This window comes from Stegodyphus dumicola, chromosome 10 (genome assembly GCF_044657685.1).
Source record: "Stegodyphus dumicola isolate Sdum_Otavi_A_Nest chromosome 10, ASM4465768v1".
Taxonomy (NCBI): Eukaryota; Metazoa; Arthropoda; class Arachnida; order Araneae; family Eresidae; genus Stegodyphus; species Stegodyphus dumicola.
The window spans coordinates 116,070,463-116,096,094 of record NC_140777.1 but is presented as its reverse complement, the minus strand read 5'-3'; the positions used below and the strand labels follow the sequence as shown (position 1 = coordinate 116,096,094).

The following is a 25,632-nucleotide window of genomic DNA, read 5'->3' as shown; positions in this document are numbered from 1 at the left end:
ATTTTCCAGGTGACAGCTGCATAGGCTGCAAGTTGAGACTGCAGCCTTGGTGGAAGATTTGCTTTTCAAGAGGGTTTGTAGTTCTGAATCCCGCTGCTGTTCATCCGCAAGGGCAGCAAAGTTTATTGATGAAGGAACGGTTAGTTCTTCAATACAAGGCAAGGTGTCTGCAACAATATTCTTCGAACCCTCAATATAACGAATATCTGTTGAAAATTGCCATATGAAGTCTAGGTGTCTCATTTGACGAGGAGAAGCTTTATCCGAACGCTGTTGAAAAGTATAGGTTAAGGGTTTGTGATTTATGAAGATCATGAAAACGCGTCCTTTTAGCATGTGTCGAAAATATTTGACAGCTTCATAAATTCCTAATAATTCGCGATCATAAGTACTGTATCTGGTTTGTGCTGGTGACAGTTTTTTAGAAAAATATGAAAGTGGTCTCCATAATTTTTTATCTTTCTGTTGTAAAACTGCTCCTATACCTGTTGTTTATGCATCAACGTAGACTGATAATGGTTTAGATGCTGAAGGATACTGCAAATTTGTTGCCGAAATTAAATCACTTTAGCATTTTTGGAACGCTTCGCGAGATCCTGTGGTTCAGATTATAACACGTTTATCGTTTTTCTTGTTTCCAACCAAAAACGAATTTAGAGGTGCTTGTATGGTCGCTGCATGAGGTAAGAAACGTAGATAAAAATTGAGCATAGCAAGAAATCTTCTTAAGTCCTTCTCTGTAGATGGTTCGGGCATATCGCGGATAGCGGTGACTCTGTCTGGAAGGGATCGAACGCCATCAGCGGAAATTTCATGACCAAGAAAGGATACTCTTGGTTGGCCAAAAACGCATTTGGAAGGATTAAGACTGACACCGTACCTTTGAAAACGTTCAAAAACTATTCTCAAATGTGATAGGTGTTCTTGCTCTGACGTCATCAAAATAAGGTACACAAAAGTCGAGGCCGATTAACACTTGATTTATGAAGCGTTGGAACGTTTGAGCAGCATTGCATAAGCTGAAAGTCATGAACTGAAACTCAAATAGTCAAAAGGGCGTAATAACCGCAGTTTTTGGAATATCAGCTGGGTTAAAGGGCATTTGGTGATACGCCCGCTCAAGATCAAGGGTTTAATAATAGCTTTTCCCTCTAAAATTTGCATACAGTCTTGAATGTGTGGGACTGGGTAACGATCAGGAATTCTAGCTGCATTTAACCGGCGATAATCGCCACACGGGCGCCAGTTACCATTTCGTTTCCGAGCTAGATAGAGCAGACTGGCACATAAGCATTTTAAAGGATAGCAAATTCCCTGTTCCATCATGTATTGAAATTCCTCTTTGGCGGCTTTAAGCTTGTCCGGAGGTAAGCGTCTTGGTTTAGAGGCAATAGGAGGTCTTGTAGTTTCAATATAATGTAGTACATCGTGCTTGGGTTCGGAAATACCCATAACTGGGAGCGTGATTGTAGGGAATTCTTTGAGAAGTTGATGCCATGGGGAGTTACCCGAAATCAGTTTAATGCTCAAATCTTGACTATTGCGATTTACTCCAGGATAAGTTAAGGTGGTTGTGGAATCTACCAAACGGCGATTCTTAAGATCGACAAGCAAAGAAATTTTTGTAAAAAGTCAGCGCCAATAATAGGACTTGAAACAGTAGCAATAATGAATGGCCATTGGAAGTTGCGGCGCAATCCTAAATCAACAGATATGAGGCTTTCACCAAAAGTTTGAATAGGAGTTCCATTTTCTGCATAAAGTTATAACTTGCTAAGGCCCTTTTGTTCGTGAAAATGTGGTGGAACGACAGAAACATCAGCCCCGGTATCTACAAGAATCTTTAACCGTCTGGCTGCTTATCCTGCGATTTCCACGGGCAACTCAAATGTAGCAAAATCTGCTCATCCCGCGATTTCCGCGGGCATGTGTTTTTCTTCCTTTATTGGTGAGCGCATCCCGTTTTTTTCCCATTTGACCACTGAAATAAATTATATACAGTATTAGACGTTTAGTTTACGTTTTGGACAACAAATATCGTTAGTTGTCCGCTAAATTGGGGCGTTTGAAGGCACGTGGTATTACCGCTCAAACACGACATTTTGCCGCTTTTTTCTTACAGAAATGTCCGCTCGAAAACATTCAGCGATTATCTTGATTATGTAATTAAATTATTGAATTATTAATTAGATTTTTGATTAGATTAATAATTAAATTGATTATTAATTATATTTATTGAATCTCGTGCAAAAACTGTGAAGTTGGACTTTGCCTTGAACCCCGTTTTGAACTCTATCATACTAAACTGCATTTTTAATTTATTTTCCCCTCAGTGCTTTATATTTTCTTAAATTTTATAATTCTACTTTTTATATTATGCAATAAATAGAAATTAACTGTAATTCGACTGAAATTTATTTAAAAAAATTTTTTTGGTGATAACGTTTAAAAATTGGTATTTCTTTCAACTTAGTTTCTCATGATAAAAACCTATATAAAAAATATTTTCTAGAAAGAAAAAATGCATTTTTCAATTCTCCAATATGTATAGATTTAAAATTTGCAAAAAAAAACTACACAATTTTTGAAGCGATTTCGGTCCACAAATTGAGCAGTCAGAGGCCCGAATTCTTAGCGATGACGAAAAGGTGTGCAAAATTCCGGCCGCTGTTGTTCACGATTTCGAGCGACGGCCCTTCTCGTTTCCCTGGTCGTTATAACGACATGGTGGGCGGCATTTGTTTGCCTTGTTTCCAAATTTGTAGTGGTAAAAACAAATACTCGGAGGAGGGCTTTAACAACGTTTCCTCAGTGGGATACCACGTGTATTTCGACTACGTGATGTGGCGCGGTTGCGTCCAAAAGGCTCAGCTTGGATGCTTACTAACTGAGCAACCTGTTTGGATAAATCATCAATTTGAGCCTGTAACGGCACAATACCTGGATCAGGAGCCTGCACTGCGTGTATTTGCCCTGGAGTGGCCAGCTCGTGAATTTTATGGTTTGCGTGTTAGATGGGAGTCTATTCATCCACAATGTTTTAAGAATGTTATCCGTTAGGTTACCGGCGGCTAAGTCTGACATTTTAGACAGCAATTGAGAAGGTCTCATATCACCGAACTGTAAATCGTGCAATAGCTGCTTGATTTTAACTGTCTCAGATTCTTCATAAAAAGAAATAAAATTTTTTAAAAAGATTTGTATTTGTCCGTCGCCGGTGGATTCAAAATCATTTCACGAGCTGATTGCAGTACTTCTGATTCTAACGCAGCGATCGCTGTATAACATTGAGTTTCGTCGGCAGTAATGTGAAATTTAAACTGCGCATCCAATTGAATAAACCATAACGATGGGTCTCGGCGACAAAAAGGTGGTGGCTTAACTGCCACTCTCGCCAATTGTGAAGCAGCATCGTTGTCAACTATTTAAAATCAATCAAATATGCACAATAAATAATATGTATAGAATATACACAATAGTAATATGTATAGAATATGCACAATAATAACATGTATCGAATATGTGCAATAATAATATGTATAGAATATGCTGTGCAATAATATGTATACAAAAATAATTAGTATGTATATAGTGACACAGTTTCTTGGTACTTGAAATCAGAGAAATTGGCGGCTCAAATGCAGCAGACGATACATATATCCGATAAAATTATGACAGAAATATATGGACTCACCAGAATGCGGCACAACGCTTAAAATCAGAGGTGAAATCTCTTACTTGCATCTCATCACATTGCATAACTTATTGTTGCTCAGAATTTTGACTTATAACCTCCACATTCGTGCAACATTGAAGGTTGCTATTCGTTATAAACACGGGTCACCAATTATGGTAGAATAAATTTTATTATGGTAGTACAATAGGGTTACCAGACTGGCAGCGTTGAGTTGTAGGAGACAAGTCGCCACACTAAGTTTAGAGTTCCCACTAACATAAATACCAATCAAGGCTGACAATCTGAGTCACGCATGTTCAACTATGCTTGAATGTTTGGTGTTTACTGAGTGTGGACTTCTCCATACCACCCTGCTGCTAATTGATTACTTGAGAGATTCCATCGTACACTAAAGCAAGCGTTGATGTACCATAATAATGTCCAATGCAGAATGAGCTTTCCAACTGCACTCTTCGATCTTCGAACAACATACAAAGACGATCTCGGAGGAACTTGCTCGGAAATAGTTTATGGAACGATTATTCGTGTCCCTGCAGAATTTTTGCCGCCCACCCAAGTTTTTAATTATTCTGATCCAATTTCAGTTTTACAGAAGTGAGGCAATGATATAGATTGCACTGTTATATATATCGACCCATGTTACTAATAAGTATTTCGTGCAGCCAGCTTTAAAATCGTGCACTCATATGTTTGTGAGACATGATGCAGTAAAACCGCCACTGACTCGCCCGGATGGCGGACCATTTAAAGTAATAAAAAGAACTAATAAAAATTTCACCTTTTTTGTTAAATTAAAAGAATGTATGACCGGCATTGATTGCCTGAAACCAGCATTTTTAGTTTCAGATACTGTAGCATCGATTCCTGTTTCTGAGCAGACTATTACAGTAAAACCGAATAGCGATATATATCTAGTGCGGACTATTCGTTCAGGCATGCGACATGCGACGGAGGACGTGGGCACCATCCCTCTGCCAATTGGTTAATTGGTATAGGGCCACGTCCACCTTTATCTAGAGTTTGGCCAGAATAATTAGTTGCAATACAGGGCCAAACAAGGGCATAATTATACATTTGGATGCACATTTTACAGAGTTTGTGAACACAGATTACATTGAAAATTTAAGTACATTTCGTTACATTTTACATACATTATATACAAATTTAAGATATTTATATCATATACACTGCTTTCGTATGCATTTACTTATTAGGTTCATTAAATGGTGCTATTTACATTTTATACTGCATTTACCTTATGTTACATTTACATTACATTACATTCACGTCTAAAAATAAACACTTATAGAGGGCACATGCTATGCACATTGTTTACTGATTGCCTATGTGCACCACCTTTACAGATTCATTACTTGTGTTGTTTACATTAATATTACATTTGCATTACATTGAAATTATGTTGCTTTCATAATTAAGACATTTAACAGACATTTACAAAACATATACACTGCTTTCGTATGCATTTACTTATTAAGTTCATTAAATGGTGCTATTTACATTTATATTGCATTTGCCTTTTGCTACATTTACATTGCATTACCTTCACGTCTAAAAAAAAAAACACTTATAGAGGGCACATGCTATGCACATTGTTTACTGATTGTCTATGTGCACCACCTTTACAGAATCATTACATGGTGTTGTTTACATTAATATTACATTTGCATTACATTGAAATTATGTTACTTTCATAATTAAGACATTTATAACATACACACTGCTTTCGTTTGCATTTACTTCGTGAGTTCATTACATGGTGCTATTTACATTTATATTGCATTTACCTTATGTTACATTTACATTGCATTATCTTCACATCTAGAACATAAAAACTTAAAGAGGGTGCATGCTATGCACATTGTTTACTGGTGCTCTGTGTGTACCTCCTTCACAATTTCATTACTTGGTGTTGTTTGCATTTATATTACGTTTGTGTTACATTGAAATTATGTTACTTTCATAATTAAGACTTTTGTAACATATACACAGCTTTCGTATGCATTTACTATGTTCATTAAATGGTGCTATTTACATTTATATTGCATTTACCTTATGATACATTTACATTGCATTATCTTCACGTCTAAAACATAAACGCTTAAGGAGTGCACATGCTATTCACATTTTTTACTAATTCTCTATGTGCATTAATATTATAATACATATTGTGCACATTCTTATTCTTTTGCTTTACACTGAATTTATGTTACTTTCATAATTAAGAGACTTATAAGATATACACTGCTTTCGTATGCATTTACTTATTAAGTTCATAATGCTGATTATGTTCATTACTTATTAAGGTCGTTATCCTATTTTACGTATTACAGTACACTGCATGGCGCAGCTTGCATTTTATTATATTTACTTTATATTACCATCGTACTCATGGTAAATGCTGATACACTTGGTGTAGATATTACGTGCTGTTATATTACAGGTAGAGTGAAAAATCTAAGGATGGCACAGGTCTGTGTTTAAGTCAGACAGTTTGTCCATCAGTTGCACTATCTTTTTATTTAGGTGCCGCTGTTTTATCATGTACTTACAAAAGGTTTGACGGTTCGTCTGTGGTAGATTGATGTGCAGCCCTTCTGTAAGTGGGCAAGATGTAAGATAGTGCTCTGGTGAGCCATTTTCTCCAAACGTACATTGGCTTGTGTGGCTGATGCCGCGTTTGTGGAAGTATTCCGGAAGGTCCGTGTCCGGATATAAATCTTACCAGCTGTGTGTTGGCAGTGTTTCTGCTGGGATCCACGTAGCTGATAAAGTAGTGCGTGCGCCTCCCGGTGGCGCTGGTGTCCCATTCACTTTGTCATAAACCGGTGGCCTTTAAGCGAAGTGTCTTTTTGAGAAACGAGTGGGGCCATGGAATGGTTATTTGCGTACTGGATGGATCTGTCGTTGCCTCCTTGGTGAGTTGATCAGTTAGCTTATTGCCTTGGTGGCCGGCATGAGCTTTGATCCATTCCAGTTTCGTGCGATAAGGAAAGTTTTCCCTGAGGTCCTTTTGTATGCCCTGTATGATGTCTGATGGGTGGTCCGGGTTCCATATGGCATACAGCGATGATAGACTATTAGTTTTGATGGTAGCAGGGCTGTGCTGATGTGTGTGCAGGCAGCGAATCGCTTTTGCGATTGCTACCGCTTCGCTTTGGAAAACGCTGTTATTCTGTCTGAGTTGACCTTTCCATTGCTCGTTTACTGTGTCTACTCGTTCAGGCAGCAGAGTCAAGTTTAAACTTAAGTATCTTTGACTTCTTGTGCTTTTGATACGTGTGTGTTTGTGTGTGGGGGAGGGGGTACTATGGCGAAGTATTTGCCCGACGAGAATATTTACATTTTAAAATTTCATGCAGTATCCATGCTTGCTGTGCTGTACACGTGCGCACGCGCTATAGCGCAAGCATAAAGACTTGGACTCACTTGCACATATACTTCACTGTTCCTGCTTGTTTGTGGTCCATGGCCGTTCCTAGTGCGGGTGCAACACGTAAAAGTACGCTGGCGGATGGATTCTCGCGATACCACGTCTAAATATTTTAAATTGATTAAATTCATTCTAAGTACTTGTCATATGTAAGTACTTATTGTACAATTTCTCATATGAAAGTGCTTAGTAAGAATGAAATAAAAATTTTATTAATCATTGAGCATTTTACTTTTTAATTTGGGGGTAGCCAATGGCTTAGGAACGGCGCTGTCGTGGTCGACATTTGATGTCTGCTTATCATCATATATTTAATTTCGTAGTTTACCTTTTAATTTATAAAAATGTTTTGAAAATAAATTTTATTATTTACTAAAGTATTTGGCCTTCCTTTTAATGAAACTTCTGACAAGTTTAGAGTACTGTGGAGTAAACCATCGCCACAGTCTGTTTGTACTTTTGTAATCTTCCAAGTTTTGCACTGCAATTTGACTTTAATTGTGCAACTGGAACATGACTGCGTGAACTGGCATTTCTTTTCCTAACTCTGCTTCCTAACTCCCCTAGCCCAATCTGACTAGCTGCGGCATGGCCTAACGCTATGATTGTTTACTCGTTCCTGCTACTTCAAATTCTTCTCCCATCTATATAATTGCTTATCATCATGAATTTTCCTTTACCATCTCCTGCAACATATTAGAAAACTTTAAACATTAGAAAATCGGCCACTTAAGTTATCCCGGGCCAGCGACTATACGGAAGAACTTGTCAATAGCGAAACACATTTCGCCTGAAGCGAAGAAGTTTTCGTTGTTATTTACAATTGTTTTCGATTCTTGGGAGGCTTACAAATCTAATTAAATTTCAAAGTTCAAAGAACTAAGTTTCAAAATTTGAACTAGATATTTATATATGTCCAAATCACTGATGGAAGCTTTTATGAATTTATCAGTCAGATAATCGTTATATATGTAAATGTATCTATTATTATCTTTAATCATAACTGTAATATAGAATAGGAAATGAGCAATGTAGAATAAACGATGTTTGTGTACATCTTGTAATCATCACTGAGCACATACCCAACATATATAAAATACAACACATGGCGCAGTCCGTCGTTGATTAAAAATAAAAATCTTTTTTGAAGAACCACGCAGCGCCGGTAAAGATATTCTGAACAAAAACATGATGGGAAGTTGTTTACAGTGAAATCGAAACTTATATCGCTGGTAAGTGCGTTGTTTATTTTTATTAGAAGTGGCTAAAAATACGTATATATAAACTATTTAAAGTTTTAAATTAAGTATGGATGGATTAAAGCCACCAAGTAATCTCAGTTTCGAAGGTAATTTAAGCGAAAATTGGAAGAAATGGAAACAAAAATTCCAAATTTATATGTTAGCGTCTGGTGGTATTACTAAATCACCTGAAATTAAAGTAGCTATTTTATTGCATATTATTGGTGAAGAAGCACTTGAAAAGTTTAATACTTTTAATTTAAGTGAAGAAGATACGAAGGATGTTGACAAAGTAATTGAAGCTTTCGAAAATTTTTGCATACCGAAAGCAAACGAAAGTGTTGATAGACATATATTTTTCTGTCGAACACAACATGTAGGTGAATCGCTTGATGATTTTTTTAACCGATTTAAAGAAATTAAGTAGCAACTGTGGATTTGGAGAATTAAAAGATAGTTTAATAAGAGATAGAATAGTAAGTGGAATTCTAAATAAAAATCTCAAAGATAGATTATTAAGGGAAGATGAGTTAACATTGGAGAAATGTATTAAAATGTGTAAAGCTTCTGAATTAGCAGAACTTCAGCTGAAAACTTTAACTGAAGAAAATAAAATAGAAGCGATCAAACGTAATAAATTACGACCTTCAGAGGAAAAAAGTCAGCCTTGTAAGAAAAACTATAACGTAAAACAAAAGCAACAAAGTACTAAATCTTCTTCAAACTATCAAGGAAATAAGTACAATAATCCAAAACCATGTAGAAAATGTGGAACTTTTCATAAGTTATAGAACTGTCCTACTTATAATAAAATTTGCGATTTGCTTGTACTGTAAAAAGAAATATCACTTTTCTAAAATGTGCACTTATAAAAATGTTAATTTCGTACAGAATACTTTAGAGCATGAGTTCCATAATAATGGTAATGAATATATTTTAGGGTCAGTAGAAGATACAAATCCCTTTTCTAAAAATAAAACCGAATGGTTTGAAAAACTAAAAGTAAACGTATCTAAATATTTATTTGTTAAGTTGGATACTGGAGCTCAGTGTAATTTGTTACCATTGCCCAAATTTAAGCAATTAAATTAAAAAGATAAATGTTTGACTAAATCAAAAGTCACTTTAAATAATTACAATGGTACTACAATTGATGTAGCTGGAAAATGTAAATTATTATGTGAAACATCGAAAGGGGACAAGGATGAAGTAGAATTTCAAGTCGTAGCATGTGATAAAACTGTTCCAACTATTTTAGGTTTACCTACATTGCAAAAATTAAACCTAATACAAAGGATTTGTACAGTAAATCCTGATTCCAATGAAAAGTTACCAGAATCTTTAAAAGGATATCAAGATTTGTTTAAAGGAACTGGATATACATATCATATTAAATTAAAACCAGGAGCTGTTTGTAAAATAGAACCCTGTAGGAAAATTCCACTTAGTTTATTAAATCCATTAAAAAAGGTATTAGTAAGAATGGAAAAAGATGGTATTATAAAAAAAGTTAACCAACCAACAGAATTCGTGAATTCATTAGTGGTAGTAAGGAAAAAGGATGGTAATTGAAGAGTGTGTTTAGATCCTCAGCACCTTAACGAAAGTATACTGAGAGAACATTATCACATACCAACCTTTGAAGAAATTTCATCTCAAATGACAAATGCAAAGGTCTTTAGTATTCTAAATGCAAACAAAGCATTTTGGCAAATTAATCTGTCGATTCAATTTGTGAATTTACTACATTTAACACTCCATTTGGTAGATATTGTTTTTTGATGTTGCCATATGGACTGAGTTCATGACCACAGAAGTTTTCCACACAAGTTTTTCTGAAATTTTTAGTGATTTAGAAGGAGTTCAAATATATATAAATAACTTATTAGTTTGGGGTAAAGATAAAAAAGAACGTGATTTAAGATTAAAGAAGTTGTTGGACAGAGCCAGAGAAAAGAATGTTGAATTTAATTTATATAAACGTAAATTTGGGCTGAATGAAGTGAAATATATGGGACATAGTTTTTGTAAAGATGGTTTAAAACCAGATGAAGACAAAATTAAGGCTATTCTAGATCTAAAACCACCAAAAAATGTGAAAGAATTCGAAACTTTTCTAGGAATGATTACATATGTTTCCAGATTTATACCTAATGTATCAGAATTGACATCATGTTTAAGAGATTTGTTGAAAAAACAAGTTATCTGGAACTGGAATGCAACACATGAAAAAGCATTTAGAAGACTAAAATATGTCTTAGTAAATAAACCAGTTTTACAGTATTATGATATTAAACTGCCAGTAGTTTTATCTGTAGATGCATCTCAAGAATGACTAGGAGCAGTCTTACTTCAGAATAATTGACCAGTAGCATATGCATCTAAGGCATTAACAGATACACAGAAGAATTATGCTCAAATTGAAAAGGAAACTTTAGCTATTGTATTTGCATGTGAGAAATTTCACAAGTATACATTTGGAAAATATATTACTCTGGAAAATGACCATAAACCACTAGAATCAATTTTCAAAAAGCCATTAAATAAATGCCCTGTAAGATTACAAAGAATGCGTATAAGATTACAGCCATATCAGTTTGATGTCGAATATAAACCAGGAAAAAAACTTTTTATAGCGGATGCATTATCAAGATCATTCACTGATCTGATTTCTTTGAAGGAGACATAGAAGCTCATGTTGGATTAGTTGTAGAATGTATACCAATGTCTAATGGTAAAATGGAAATTATTCAACTGGAAACAGAAAAAGATGAAGAACTACAAGTTAAAAAAAAATTAATTAAAACTGGATGGTCAGATGAAAAATGTATGGTTCCAGAACTGTCAAAACCATACTTTAACTTCAGAGAAGAATTATCAGAAGCAAATGGATTAATATTTAAAAATTCCTGTGTTGTTGTACCAAGAAGTTTACGAAAAGATATGTTAAGCAGAATTCATTATGGTTATTTAAAAGTAGTAAAATGCAAGATCAAAGCAAGAGAAATATTATATTGGCCAGGAATGTCGAAAGAAATTGAAGATTTGGTACTGAATTGTCAAACCTGTTTAAGTTTACAAAAAGCTAATACTAAAGAACCAATGATATTTAAAGAAATACCTAATGGTCCATGGGAAGTATTGGGAACAGACCTCTTTTACTTTCAAGAAAGGGATTATCTAATAGTAATAGATTATTTTAGCAAATATGTTGAAATTGGACATTTGGAAGATTTGTCAAGTGTAGCAGTGATAAAGCAATTGAAATCAATTTTTGCAAGACATGGTATTCCGAAAATAGTATATTCGGATAATGGTCCACAATATAATTGCAGAAAATATAAAGATTTTGCAAGAAGATGGAATTCTGAAACCAGAACTTCGTCCAAAATACCCACAGTCTAATGGAACGGTTGAAAGACATATTCAAATTGTCAAGCGAATGTTAGAAAAAGCTGTAGTTGACAACAAGGATCCATATTTACTGGAATATTACTGGTATTACTGGAATATCGTAACTCTCCTATTTCAGATGAAATTAAGTCACCTTCAGAATTGATGTTTGGAAGAAAAGTAAATGGATTGATGCCTATAAAAGAGAATTTTGTCCAAGCTAAACGATATGAAGACCATAAACAGCATTTACTGAAGAGACAAACCTTACAAAAAGTTATTATGATAGGAATGCAAGACCGTTAAAACCACTGAAAACAGGAGATCATGTTTACATAAAAGAGAAAGGGAAAAAACTAAATGAAAGAGGGAAAATTATAGAAGAAGCAGAAAGACCACGTTCATATAGGATTAAAAGATCAGATGGAAGAATTGTAGACAAGAACAGAAGAGACCTTCTTAAAGGAAATAATCAGAAAGAGTTTGCAATACAAAACAACTATGAGAATGAAATTATAAATGAACCCGAGATATATGAAAATAGTAGGAGCACTACAAATTTAGATGTGCCTGTAAGTCCTTCAAAACCTAACAGAAGTGCTGTGTCATCAAATAATAAAAGAGGTATAGTATCATCAAATTTTTCAAATGGACATAACTAAGTTACTCGATCTGGTAGGACTGTTAAGAAACCTTATTATTTAAAAGAATATGTTTAATTTTACTACTATTATTATTTTTTTATAAAAAAGGGAGATGTTATATATGTAACTGTAACTGTATCTATTATTATCTTTAAAGATGAGCAATGTAGAATAAACGATTTAGGGGTATATGACGTACGATGGAGGCAGGATCTTAGAAAAGCTGCTAAATTTTCAAAGTTGTTCAGAAAAAGGTCATTTATTTAAGAAAAATTTTCGCGAGTATCCTCTACATTGTCTCGTTCTCAAAACCGAAAGTTCTCCTGTATTTAAAGGCCTTATCTTCCTGGCAATCTTTTACAACACCAAGACGGAACATTCAGATAAGTAGAACTTCTTTTCTCTAAGCTAAATCAAATATCTGTCACTAAAGTACCTTTAAATTCATTTATTTATTATGATCATTATTATTATGCTCATTTTATTATGTTCTGGCATTAAATACTTAGTAATTGCTTTAAATCATGTGGTTCTTTTTTTATGTGTGTGTGTGTGTGTGTTTTGGTTACCATCTCGTAGGGACGCTATCTTTATCAGTAGCCCTTATCAGTAGTGTAGTCTGTTAGCGCTACCCATTGGGGCCCCTTTGAGGAATTTCTCGAGAGGGAAAAAACACGATCTTGGGCCTCAATGAATGTATAGATTTGTAGTTTTTGCTCCTTTGATCTATATTTCCTATCTATTTATATTAAAAGCATATATTAATACAGCGTGCCTCAAATTGATAAAATAGTACACATATAATAAATTATGACCGTTAATTTAATAAATAAATAAAATGCTTATTTTAAAAAAAATTAATTAATGCTAAAATAAAAAACTCTGTAATTTATTTACTTATTTATTTTTGCTGATGTGTTCTCGCCTTATTTTAGATTTATGATTTTATCTGATGGTGTTTTCTGAGTATATGAATATGTTGGAAACCGCAATAGATGATGTTACTTTTTGCATGATATTATATGTATCTTGATCTTATGTGTCTTCTGTTACTGTGTCTTAAGGTAGAGGATAACATACTGTTTCCCATGTTAAAAAATAAAAATTTAATTAAAAAATTTTTAAACTTCAGTTTTCCTGTTATAGCAAAAGTTAGCTTCTAAACTAGACTTATACTGTTATGTGACTGGACCCCCAATATTTATATTTTATTATTAATTTTCCCCCATCTACACATCTATTCAGCTTTACAAAACACACTCATTACACACGCCTGGAAAACTCTATTTAATGTAAATGATAACAACGTTCTTTGACTACACTCATGGACACAATCGTGGTTTTTTTTTTTTTTTTTTTAACAAAATTCTTACTTCCTTTCCTTTTCTTTCTATAGGCCCTTTTTTTAAAATTGTAAATAATTTTTTTTTTCCTCTCCATTACTTTTGGGCCATTTATTTTTTACTTTATTTTGTCCCATCTTTTCTTCCTGGTCTTTCGAACCCGTATAAAATATACGAAGTTCCTTTTTACTGTCCTCTGAAATACGAAACTGCTCCCTTTTCTATATACCTTTCCTTCGCACCTATGCTTGATTTTTCGCCCAAGACCTAGCGGGTGCAACTAAAGACATCTGTCTACTTTGTCTGTCTGTCTGTCTGTAGAATAAACGATGTTTGTGTACATCTTGTAATCATCACTCAGCACATACCCAACATACATAAAACACAACACAATAATCTCAGAACTTGAGTTCAAATATATTAACTTTTTTTGTAGTATGCATTCGTCTTTTCCTTTGAAATTCCTATGGAATGATTGATGCTATGTCCGCTAAGATCGAAGAGATAATATGTGAGTACTAAAATTTTAACAGATATTACATGGGATTTCATAAGAAGCTACTTGTATAAATGGGGCTCTTATTTAAATTTCATTTAGCGCCTACTAGATGCTTCATTCGGCAATGAATCTGTGATAAAGAAATTTCGTTTATTACCTAAGGTTCATATAGGTGCCACTTTACCAAGAAAGTACATTTTTCTTTCACAGTATATGCTCACCAGAGGCAAAAATAGATAAGACCGTTGAATACTGCTGGTTGGACTTAAATACAGTTTCTAGGGAATGGGTTAGTCACATAGCCGTTTCCACGGCTTTACCGATATAATGTGAAAACGAGTCAATTTACTTTAGAAAATTCTCCACCAAAGTATTCCTTCCCTTAGATAGTGAGCCCCATATGCTTTTCCTTAGCGAATAATCTACCTTTTTTTACGTCTGTCTGTTAGGCCCATAGTGTTTTTTTTTTTTTTTTTTTTTAACAGTTTGGCCCTTTGTTTTTATATCTTTTTATTTGCTTTTTTTTGTTTGGCCTTCAAATTTTTTATCAAATCCTACAAAATTATTTTTTGCTCCAACACAAAATAACTCTTATTCCACACACCCTTCTTTCACATTTGACTGTTCGTCCCACGGGTAGAAACATACTAAGGATGCAAAACAGAACTTATGTCATTTCCGGGTGGAGTTTCGTTTCTGTTTGTCCAAGGAGCCTTGTGTTTGGCTGCTTTTCTAACTGTGAAATTTGGTGGAAAGAAGGTTTTCTAGCTGGAATTGAAAGCTAAGGTATAAAACTCTTCGTAGCAGATGCAATGCAAAATTATTTTCTAAATTTGCTGTATTCTTAATCTGCAACCAGAGGCTACCGGACATGAAATAAGTCCTGTCAGATGGACATCGGTAAGTTTAATTCATTTTAAGTTATTATTTATCTCACATTAGTCTAAAAGAGTTCGGTATTATTACTGCAGAAGACCTATTGGTGACCCTGAAGTTTTTACTGTTAAGTGTTAATCCGCAATTGTTTCAGTGGTAACGCAAAAGTTATTGTTAAGCATGATATTAAATATATAAAAGTAAAATTTAGATTCTATCCTTAATGTACACTGTTTAATATTAAGGAAAAGAATGGGGAATCCCGGATGTTTTTTTTTTTTTTTGGCTTGGCAATAAAATGCTGCCAAAAGCCCGTAAAAAAGCATGTTTTTAAGAGCATTTTAAGCAGTAAAATTGAAAAGACAGGCTTGGAATATATGTTTAAGTTAAAAAAAATTAATAAAAACAATGGAAAGAAAGGTGAGAAAACAACATAAAAAATATCGGAAAAAGAAATGCTGCCAGTTGAAAAAAATCTACTCAATGGCTGATAATTTACTAGGAAGTTTTAAATTCTGCCACATTTACATCTCTTGAAAAATACTGAATGTTGTGAAAGTCATCAGCATTTTGTTTCTTCCAAGATTACTGAACACGTAAAAGGCCAAATAGAATTTAAAATTTATTTGTTGATCCCTACTGTTTTCCAAAAAACAGCTTGTTTGATTCCTTCTCATCCTCTCTTACCATAAACACATTAACTCTTAACTGCATACGTTTACTGTATTTAGTGTTTCCCAAGTTTATTTACACCTATTTTTATTATCTTCCTAATGTCATTATTTCCTTCAATGACAACTATATGGGTTAAAAGTTACCCTATGGTACCCCTTGGCAAATCATTTCTTTTTTGATGCCAAGATTGGTGCCAGAAAGGATTGGCACCTTCCGCCTGCTACACAAAACAAGAAGTCGAAGACTTACACAAACTCTGTATTCATGTACACATTGACCAATTTCGGGTAGAGTAGACTTTAAGGTACCCCTTGTATTATGGTGAAGTTGTTTGATTTATCGCCAAGTTGTTGCTTCGTTTATGGTAGCATTTATCGCCAAGTTGTTGCTTCATTTATGGTAGCCTGAACAGTTGAATGTTATCAAAACCCTATTGTGACGTAATCAGGTGCATGATTCTGGGAAATTTTCAATCAAGGGATGTTTTGTAAGCGTTTTTGTGGTGTGTGTTGGTTTGATTCATTAGATGGTAGAATGGCCGAATGTAGTAAGATTAATTTGAAGTTTCTGTACGATTTGGAGCGAAAGGGGAAAAGAGCTTTAATTGACTGGTGTGTAAATGAAGGTTTACTTAGTAGCCATTATAAGTGTCCTGTATGTAGAAAGGATATGCGTCTAGTCGAACGTAAAAATCGTTTAGATGGATTTGAATGGGTTTGTAGGAAGAAAGGTTCAGATGGTCACTATGTGAAGCGTTCGATCAGAAAGAGTACCTGGTTTGAAAAAAAATCATTTGATTTTATTGATATTTTGATTTTTACGTGGCTCTGGGTGTACGAAGCGAACTCGAAACTCATGGTAAGTGAATATTTGCTTTTGGTAATGCTTAAATGTATAACATGTTTTTCCTCTTTTATGTTATTTTATTGTTTGGTTTAAAATATATTTTATTGAGATTATGCATTTTTGGCTAATCTTTGGAATATGGTAACAGGTAGTTTGGCGACATTTTGGTAAGGCGATAAAGGTTACTAGCTATGACTTTAGCAGTGTACATGGATAAAATCAAGAGTGGGCGCAATGCCATTTTTGGAAGTATGTCGATATGTACATAGATGATACCATGTATGTGCAATTCTTAAAAACGCGGCAAGCAGTTAGCGATTCTGCACTTTCTCCCAATTTCGCACCTAATCTAAATCATGACTAAGTGCTTTTGTTCCATAAAAGTTCTAGCATAAGTGTAATTCAGCTAGCAGATTGTTGGAAAAAAGTGTTGAGTTAAAAAAAAAAAAAGTACCTTTACTTCGTGAAAACGAAATGGCGTCCAAACAAAAACTAGCAGGTTGTTGTAGAAGCGTTGGTCGCCAAATTTTCGCCAAAAAATCGCCAAGTTACCATAAACCAAAGATTAAATGTATTTTTGTTTGCCTATATTGTAGAATTTGGTGCTCCTTTGATTTTTTAAGTGAAAATATATCGATGTGTACATGGACAAAGTAAAGGAAGTGTGCAATGCAAGTTTGTGCAATTCTGGGATTTTTTTTAAAGTGAAAATAGGTCGATGTGTACATGGATAAAGTTAAAAGAGTGTGCAATGTCATTTTTGTGCAATTCGTAGATTTTTTTTAAAAGGGAAAATAGGTCGACGTGTACATGAATAAAGTCAAAGGAGTGCACAATGCTATTTTTGTGCAATTCGGGGGGGGTGGGGGGTTAAGTGAAAATAAGTCGATGTGTACATGGATACCGAGTTTGTGCAATTGTTTGTCTTGTTACTTTGTCCAAAAATTGCCGCTTCACAAGCCAAAATAACGAGTCAAAGAATTGCACAAAATCGGTATCCATGTACCACCAAAAATCGCCAAGTTTCGCCAAGGGGTACCCTAAACTATACTTTTACCCCAATTTTAACTTAAAAGAAAATCAGAGATTTGCACAAACTAGGCATTGTGCACTGGCTTAAATGTGTCCATGTACACATCGATCTATTTTCACTTAAACGAAATCAAGAAGCTAAAGCAAAGTTAAAATTATCACGTTAACCAGAAAAAATTTCGGTTAATCTTTGGATTATGTTAACTTGGCGATTTTTTTTACGAAGATTTGGCGACCAACCCTGCTACAGCAACCTGCTAGTTTTGTTTTGGACGCCATTTTGTTTTCACGAAGTAAAGGCATGTTTTTTTTACTCAACATTTTTTTCCAACAATCTGCTAGCCAAATTACACTTATGCTAGAACTTTTATGGAACAAAAGTGCTTAATCATGACGAAGATTAGGTGCGAAATTGGGAGAAAGTGCGGAATCGCCCACTGCTTGCCGCGTTTTTACGAATAGCACATACGCGGTATCATCCATGTACACGTCAACCTATTTTCACTTAAAAAAACATCCCAGAATTGCACAAAAATGGCATTGCGCACACTCTTGACTATATCCATGTACACTGCTAAAGTCCTACCTAGTAACCAGTATCGCCTTACCAAAATGTTGCCAAACTACCTGTTACCATATTCCAAATATTAGCCAAAATTTGCCTCTGTCTTAACCCACAGAGACGAACAAATAACCAAAAATATACAAACAGAGAGCAATAAGTAACCAAAAATTCATATTTCCTAACATAAAACAACAAATCTTTTAATAAAAATTAACATTTAGAGACAAATAAATAAATGAAATGTCAATTGTTTAACATACCCTTTTTTCAAATGCATGTTCTCACGCTTCCCTCTACCATCTGCTCCATCCTTCACGTAAGCAATTCAATTAAATTTTTGGTCACTTCGGCTCATCTGCTGTTAATCTCAGACATACACAAATGCTGGTACCCACAGCAAAATAATACCAAGTTCAAAATCTAAAACCATACCACGCACATGCAAGCAAACACCGCAACTGAAAACCAAACCCGAGTCCATACAAAATTATTAATATCATAAAAAATAGCCAAAATCTAAATTTATCACAACACATTTGGTGATATTTGTGGAAATAATCCCTTTGGTAAAATCCTAGGACAGCCCACACCCTTGGCGACAAACTGGGAAAGTGTGCACAGCTTTGCATGTTTCTCAGAATTGCCAACTTGAAAACAAGAAGTCAGAAAATTGCACAAACTCGGTATCCATGTATTTTTTTCACTTGATAAAACATCAGAGAATTGCACAAACTTGGTATTGCACACTCCCTTGACTTTGTCCATATATACATCAAAACGCGCCATAACCAAAATCAGTTGATCTTTACAATATGGTAACTGGTAGTTTGGCGACATTTTGGAGGCGATAAAGGTTACTACCTGGCACTTTGGTAATAATGTGAGCAGTACTCAGTTCCGATTACGCATTATTTTGTGTGAGGGAAATGAGAGATCATGGGATATGTCATGTGATATTAATGGACGAATTACGGTTCTTTAATCGGAAAAGGGGGGAAATCGGGGAAAAAATCTAAAAATTTTGTATTTGGCTTTATTCTGTGTTGTGTGAAACAGTGTTCGTGAATTTTTGGATCCCATGGCTGTAACTAAAGTGAATTCGAAATGGGTATTTATGTATGTATTAATTTAGTGTATGTGCTCATTTATATTTTAAGTAGTGTTTTTGAATTTAATTATATTTTAATTAAATGATAGTTATTTTGTGAATTTTATGTTTGTAGGAATTTGGGGTTGATCTTTATAATATGGTAACTGGTAGTTTGGCGACATTTTGGAGGCGATAAAGGTGGGATTCGGCCATTATTACCTGGGACTTTGGTAATAATGTGAGCAGTACTCAGTTCCGATTACGCATTATTTTGTGTGGGGAAAATGAGAGATCATGGGATATGTCATGTGATATTAATGGACGAATTACGGTTCTTTAATCGGAAAAGGGGGGAATTTGGACAAGTATCTGTGGATGTATATTATTTTGTATTAAGCTTCATTGTGTGTTGTGTGAAGTAGGGTTGAATAATTTTGGGATTGTATGGCGCTGTCTAAAGTGAATTGTAGATGTGATAAAGAGAATTTTTTTTTTTTTTTTATGAAATTCTATCAAATTCGGAAAAAAAATTGTTCAGTAATTTTATTGAATCCATAATAAAAGTGTATCCACCGTGTAAGGAAGATTCGGAAGAAGATTAGGTTAGTTAGACTTTGTTAAGAATGTGAGTAGTATTCAGTTCTGATTACGCATTATTTTGTGTGAGGGAAATGAGAGATCATGGGATATGTTATGTGATATTAATGGACGAATTACTGTTCTTTAATCGGGAAAAAATCTGGCAATTTTGTATTTGGCTTTATTCTGTGTTGTGTGAAATAGTGTTTGTGAATTTTTGGATCCCATGGCCGTAACTAAAGTGAATTCGAAATGGGTATTTAGTGGTATTGAAAAGGATAGTAATAAATGTTTCTTTAAGGTTGTGCGAGAGAGAAATAAAGATGTTTTATTTTGTTATTTATTTTACCTGGTATCTTGCTTTGAAAGATAAGTATGATTTTAAAGATTCTGAAACAGAATTAAGAAAAGTGTATTCGCCACGTAATCAAGATTCTGAAGAAGATTAGGTAAGTTAGTATTTTTAATTATTTGAGGATATTATTTTTATGCATTGTTGTAAATGTAAGGTGGAAAGGAATTTGGTATTATTGGGAAAATTGTTATTAGCAATGATTTAGTTTAAAGTAATTAGGATTGTAAAGTAATTTTTATTAATTTAATGTGTGTGCTCATTTATATTTTAAGTAGTGTTTTTGAATTTAATTATATTTTAATGAAATGATAGTTATTTTGTGAATTTTATGTTTGTAGGAATTTGGTATACGTTTAAGTTGAAATAAACGTGCATGGAAATAATTTAAATATTTGATATTAAGTATTTGTAATGCTTGAGGTATGAATTTGTTGGTGACGTGTATAATGTAATAGATGATTTAGAGGTAAAAGTTTTTGGATATTCTGTTTATTTTATATGTGGAAATGTTGATATTTGTAAAGGGTAAATACTTTTTCGCGATCATGTAATTTCATATATGTTCTTTTTACCGGGTTTAAAGATTGAGAAAATTGTCATGTATTTTCGTGAAATTTTTTTAATTTTTGAGAAAAAAGCAGTGTACATGGATATAGTGAAGAGTGTGCGCAATGCCATTTTTGTGCAATTCTGGGATGTGTTTTTAAGTAAAAATAAGTCGGCGTGTACATGGTTTATGTGTATGAGTTATTTTGAAAAATGCGTAAGGAGAATGGTATTGTGCAGTTTTTCTTAATTTTGCAGTGAATATTTGTCATGATTAAGCAGTTTTGTTTGATAAAATTTCTAGCATAAGTGTAATTCGGCTAGTAGATTGTTGGAAGAAGTGTTCAGGAGATAAAAAGAAAAGAAACATGTCTTTACTTCGTGAAGACAAAATGGTGGCGGGGAAAAAAAATAGAGGGTTGCTGTAGGAGAGTTGGTCGCCAAATTTTCGCCAAAAAAACGCCAAGTTACCATAATGTAAAGATCAACCCCAAAATCATTCGTGCCAAGGGTGTGAGCTCTGCTAGGATCCAACCAACCCCTTTTTAATGACAAAAACTTTTAAAAAGCCACAATTTTCTCCAAGGCTAGTTTCGCGAACATTATCAATATAAGGGTTACCGAAAAACCTATTTCGTGCAGTTGGCTTCGAGATTTCACAAACAATCAATACAATTTGGGACAGAAACCAAGGGGTACTGTACAGTAAAGATCAGCCACTATATGTAATCTAAAATAGTTTAGTTGATAAACTGCCTCCAATCTGCTAATATATTTGAAGCCAAAATATACTCCTTCCAAGTAACCCCGGGTCCTTCTGACCAGCTCATATTTGGAGCAGTACTTCATCCATCCTTACCTTAATAGTAGAGAATATGTTTCTCTAACAGTAAGCTAAGGATGGATGTCAGCTCTCTAACTAGCAGTTTCTAATAGGTTCTCTAACAGTAAGCTAAGGACTCATATCAAATTGACTTTTGAGTCCCACATTCGTTCTCTGCTGTAATTTTCCAATAAACCGACACAAACCGTCTGATGAATTTCTGAAGTCTTAAATTCAGAGTTATGCTTTTCACATGCAGTTCCCCCTTAATTAATCCTGCTTTAAAAAATCCTCAACTGCTGATTCTGACACAAACTAAAATAAATAACCCGTTGGCTACCCAGTGTTTTCCAAAGTCATCTTCAAATTTGAAAATTGAAAATTTAAATTACCCTCTGATATTTCCTGAAACTTCTTCATGGCACTTAAAACTAAAGATTTGGTATAAAAATACAATTAATGAAATCCAAACTAAATAAGAAAAAAGTAAATAAAAGAAAGCAGTAAAATTAGGTTACATTCAAGGAAGAAGATGGAATCTTTGAGTTCAAAAGAGATAGTGGCAGGTTTGCCAAAATGGAATATTGTAGAATTTGGTTACCGGAAACAATGATCCTGTGTACCATTTAAAAAAATTACCAATGGGATCCTATATTCAAGCTGTACCAAAATTTGAGAAAAGTCATGATGAAGAGCATAATAATGTTATTTTAAAAATTTGGATATGATTAAGCACATGTAAATAAAAATCGGTACTTTTCCGTTTTGCCGGCGCAAGCGATAAAGTTGCCAATAATGGTACAACCGATGCCAAACGGAATATTCTCACTGGTAACCTTTCATGCCTCATTTTCAAAACAAGTCCCAGCTTTTTCTTATCAGATTAATTGTTTTTTTCAATACTGGCATATAATTGCATAGAATTTTTATCAGATAGTTCAGCTTTATGTCTAAGGCCATTTTCGGTAATTAAGTCAATTAGAATGCAATCACAGTGCTTACCTGAAGCCGAAAATATAGAAAAGGTAAAGTCAAGGGTTAAATTCAATTCTAATGAGAATGCATTAGCGAAGTAAAGCACTGCAGTTTTACATAATTTCTGAGTAAGCTATTCGTACGAATTGAAATATTTCTTGCATATAAACTTGTGTTCCAAATTAAGATTTAACTTGAAATTAATGTAGATAATTACTGAGAGCATTAGAATTTTGTAGAGTAGTTTACGTGAGATGAGATCGCTTGGGGTCACGTGATATGAACCGGCGAATCAGGATGGTGAACCATGAAAGCATAGTAAATTCTTAATGTTTTTTTACAAATTTATTGTCTTTATTTATTGGCTTTTTATAAAATTTTAAGCGATATTAAAATGTTTATGCCTTCAAAAAAAGAATTCTTAAAACTAACATTTTTTTAATATTTTTTATGTGTATACTGTATGTTGTCGCCAATAAAGTCTGCTTGGCGAGATTTGCGCCGGTGAAACGGAAAAGTACCTAAAAATCATATTGTTAAATGTGATAGTTAGATATATAAATTAAAGTTAGCAGTAAAAGAGCCTGTTTAGCCTAATAGGCTAATTAACCTATAGTTAATTAATTATAGGTTAATAGGCTATTTAATCTATTTATGTAAATAAGAATCAATTTCTTAAATGTAATATTTAGCACATATAAACTAAAGTTAGCAGGAAAAGAATATATTAAGTTAATGGAAATAAAAATCAGCTTATTAAAAGTGATATGTAGTACTTGTAATTTAATGTTTGCAGAAAAAGCATAGGTAATTTACAATATTAAGCCTATGTATTATGATATTAAGCATATGTAAGTAATAATCAGATGGTTAAACTTGATATTTGGTATTATAAATTAGCAGAATAAACACCTGTAAGCAAAATCTCACATATATGATTGAATAAGTGTTAGCATTATAATTGGAATTGACTTTTCATTAAGTCTGTTATGAAAAAAGTGCAAAAAGCGTATGTACTTATATGTAGCAATACCTTATTTCTTCTTATTAGATTGATGTGGCCTGAATAATCCTTTTTTAAAAGGAATTATGTCATTGAGGAAATTGCTGAACCCAGCAATGAACATGTCTTTAATAGCATTTAAAATTTCCTTGAATGGATTGGTTATGTTTAATTTCAATATTTAAATATTATTGCTATGTTGTTTCATTTATCGCCAAGTTGCTCTTTCATGTGTGGTACCCTGAGTAGTTGAATGCTATGGAAACCCTATTATAATGTAATTGGATGCATGATTGCAGTGTTTGAATCATGGGAAAAATTAAGGGCTTGTTTGTATATTAGATGTTGCTTAGGAAGTACGATGGTTATTTTGTGGTTTACACAGTAAAATGCCTAAATGTATAAAGATTAATTTGATGTTTCTGTATGATTTGGAATGAAAGGGAAAAAAACATTAATTGATTGGTGTGTGAATGAAAAGTTTACTTAGTAGCCATTATAAGTGTCCTGATTGTAGGAAGGAAATGTGTATGGTCGAACATTGGATGATACCAGAACTACGGAGGATATTTTTATTTACGGATGCCCCTTAGTGAAACAAGTCAAAGAATTTCACAAACTCCGTCTCCATTTAAACATCGACCTATTTTTCACTTAAAAAAAAAAAAAAAAAAATCAGAGAATTGCACAAACTTGGCATTGCACACTTGCTTCACTTTGTGCATATACACATCGATCTATTTTCACTTAAGGAAATTCATCTTAGCACTACACAAAGGAAATATCCACATACTTATTTAGAAATTTACGTGTCTTCAATCAAACAAAAATCCTTAACGGCATCCAAAAACTTCCTAAAATTATCTGAACTAGAATCTGTATACTGGCATTACCACATAAATGCACAAAAATAAGAGTAAAAAATATTCTCCAACGTTCGACCATACACGTTTCCTTCGCACAAACAGGGCTCTTATAATGGCAACAGGGTACTACTAAGTAACCTTCATTTTCACACCAATCAATTAATGCTTTTTTTCCTTTTCGTTCCAAATAGTACAGAAACTTCAAATTAATCTTACCACATTCAGCCATTTTACCATTTAAACCTCAAAATAACCAACATCCAACTCGCAAACAACCTAACAAATCTTTCCCCATCATTCAAATTCGCCGCAATCACGCAATCAATTACGTCATAATAGGGTTTCCATAACATTCAACTACTCAGATTACCATAAATGAAATACCTTGGCAATAAATGAAACAAAAACTTAGCGACTCTTAAATCTCTAACCGATATTTTTGACCCTCATGTTTGTGAATTTATGTGGCGACACCAGTATACACAGTCTAGTTCAGATAATTTTAGGAAGTTTTTGAATGCTGTTAAGGAATTTTGATTGACTGAAGACACAGAAATAAATAAGGTAAATGCATATTTCCTTTGTGTAGTGCTAAGAGGGGGTTTTCATCCGCAGAGAACCCGTTGGCGCTTCGGGAAAGAACTCGTTGGCGCCGTTGCATTTTTACTCGCCAAGGATGAGCCGAGCCGTAAACGTGGTTTTTAGTGTATGTAAATTCAAGTTAGCAGACAATGGTAGTAAAAATTCACAGATAATAAGTATGTAGATGTAAAACTAACAGGTTAAACGTGATATACAAAAAAAAATTTGTATTAAATTCAAGTTAGCACAGAAAACAATGTATTAAGCATAACGGGAAGTAGAAATTCATTTAAAAAATAAAAATTAGTATTGTTATACTTACGTTTACATTATACTTATATGTATTATCTCTAATTCATATAGAATACTAATATTTCTGTTACAAGTGTCATTTTTCATTATTAAGTACTTGTCCTGTTGATTGATGTATTTCGGTAAGAGCCATGCCCATGTAATAAATTAATGAATGCATGACCTTTAATACATCCATTTTACATAGTTTTCAGTATTTTTTTTTCAAGTTACTTGCATACAGCTTAAAGCATTTTACG

At 33.8% G+C, this 25,632-nt stretch overlaps 1 protein-coding gene across 10 annotated transcripts in view; it reads left to right on the top strand.

Moving 5' to 3' along the window:
* LOC118186626 (uncharacterized) overlaps positions 1-25,632 on the top strand; it is a 195,615-nt gene that overhangs the window by 29,488 nt on the left and 140,495 nt on the right. The window contains exon 1 of one of the 10 annotated variants that reach the window (XM_035356734.2): positions 14,909-15,054. The exons of 8 other annotated variants lie outside the window; for them this stretch is intronic. Coding sequence is in view for 1 of the 2 variants with exons in the window: in XM_035356732.2 (XP_035212623.2) it covers positions 15,159-15,168 (10 nt within the window). In the remaining variant the exon portion in view is untranslated. Of the gene's footprint in view, positions 1-14,908; positions 15,169-25,632 lie in introns of those variants that run through there. One more of the 10 variants, XM_035356732.2, reaches the window with a different exon arrangement.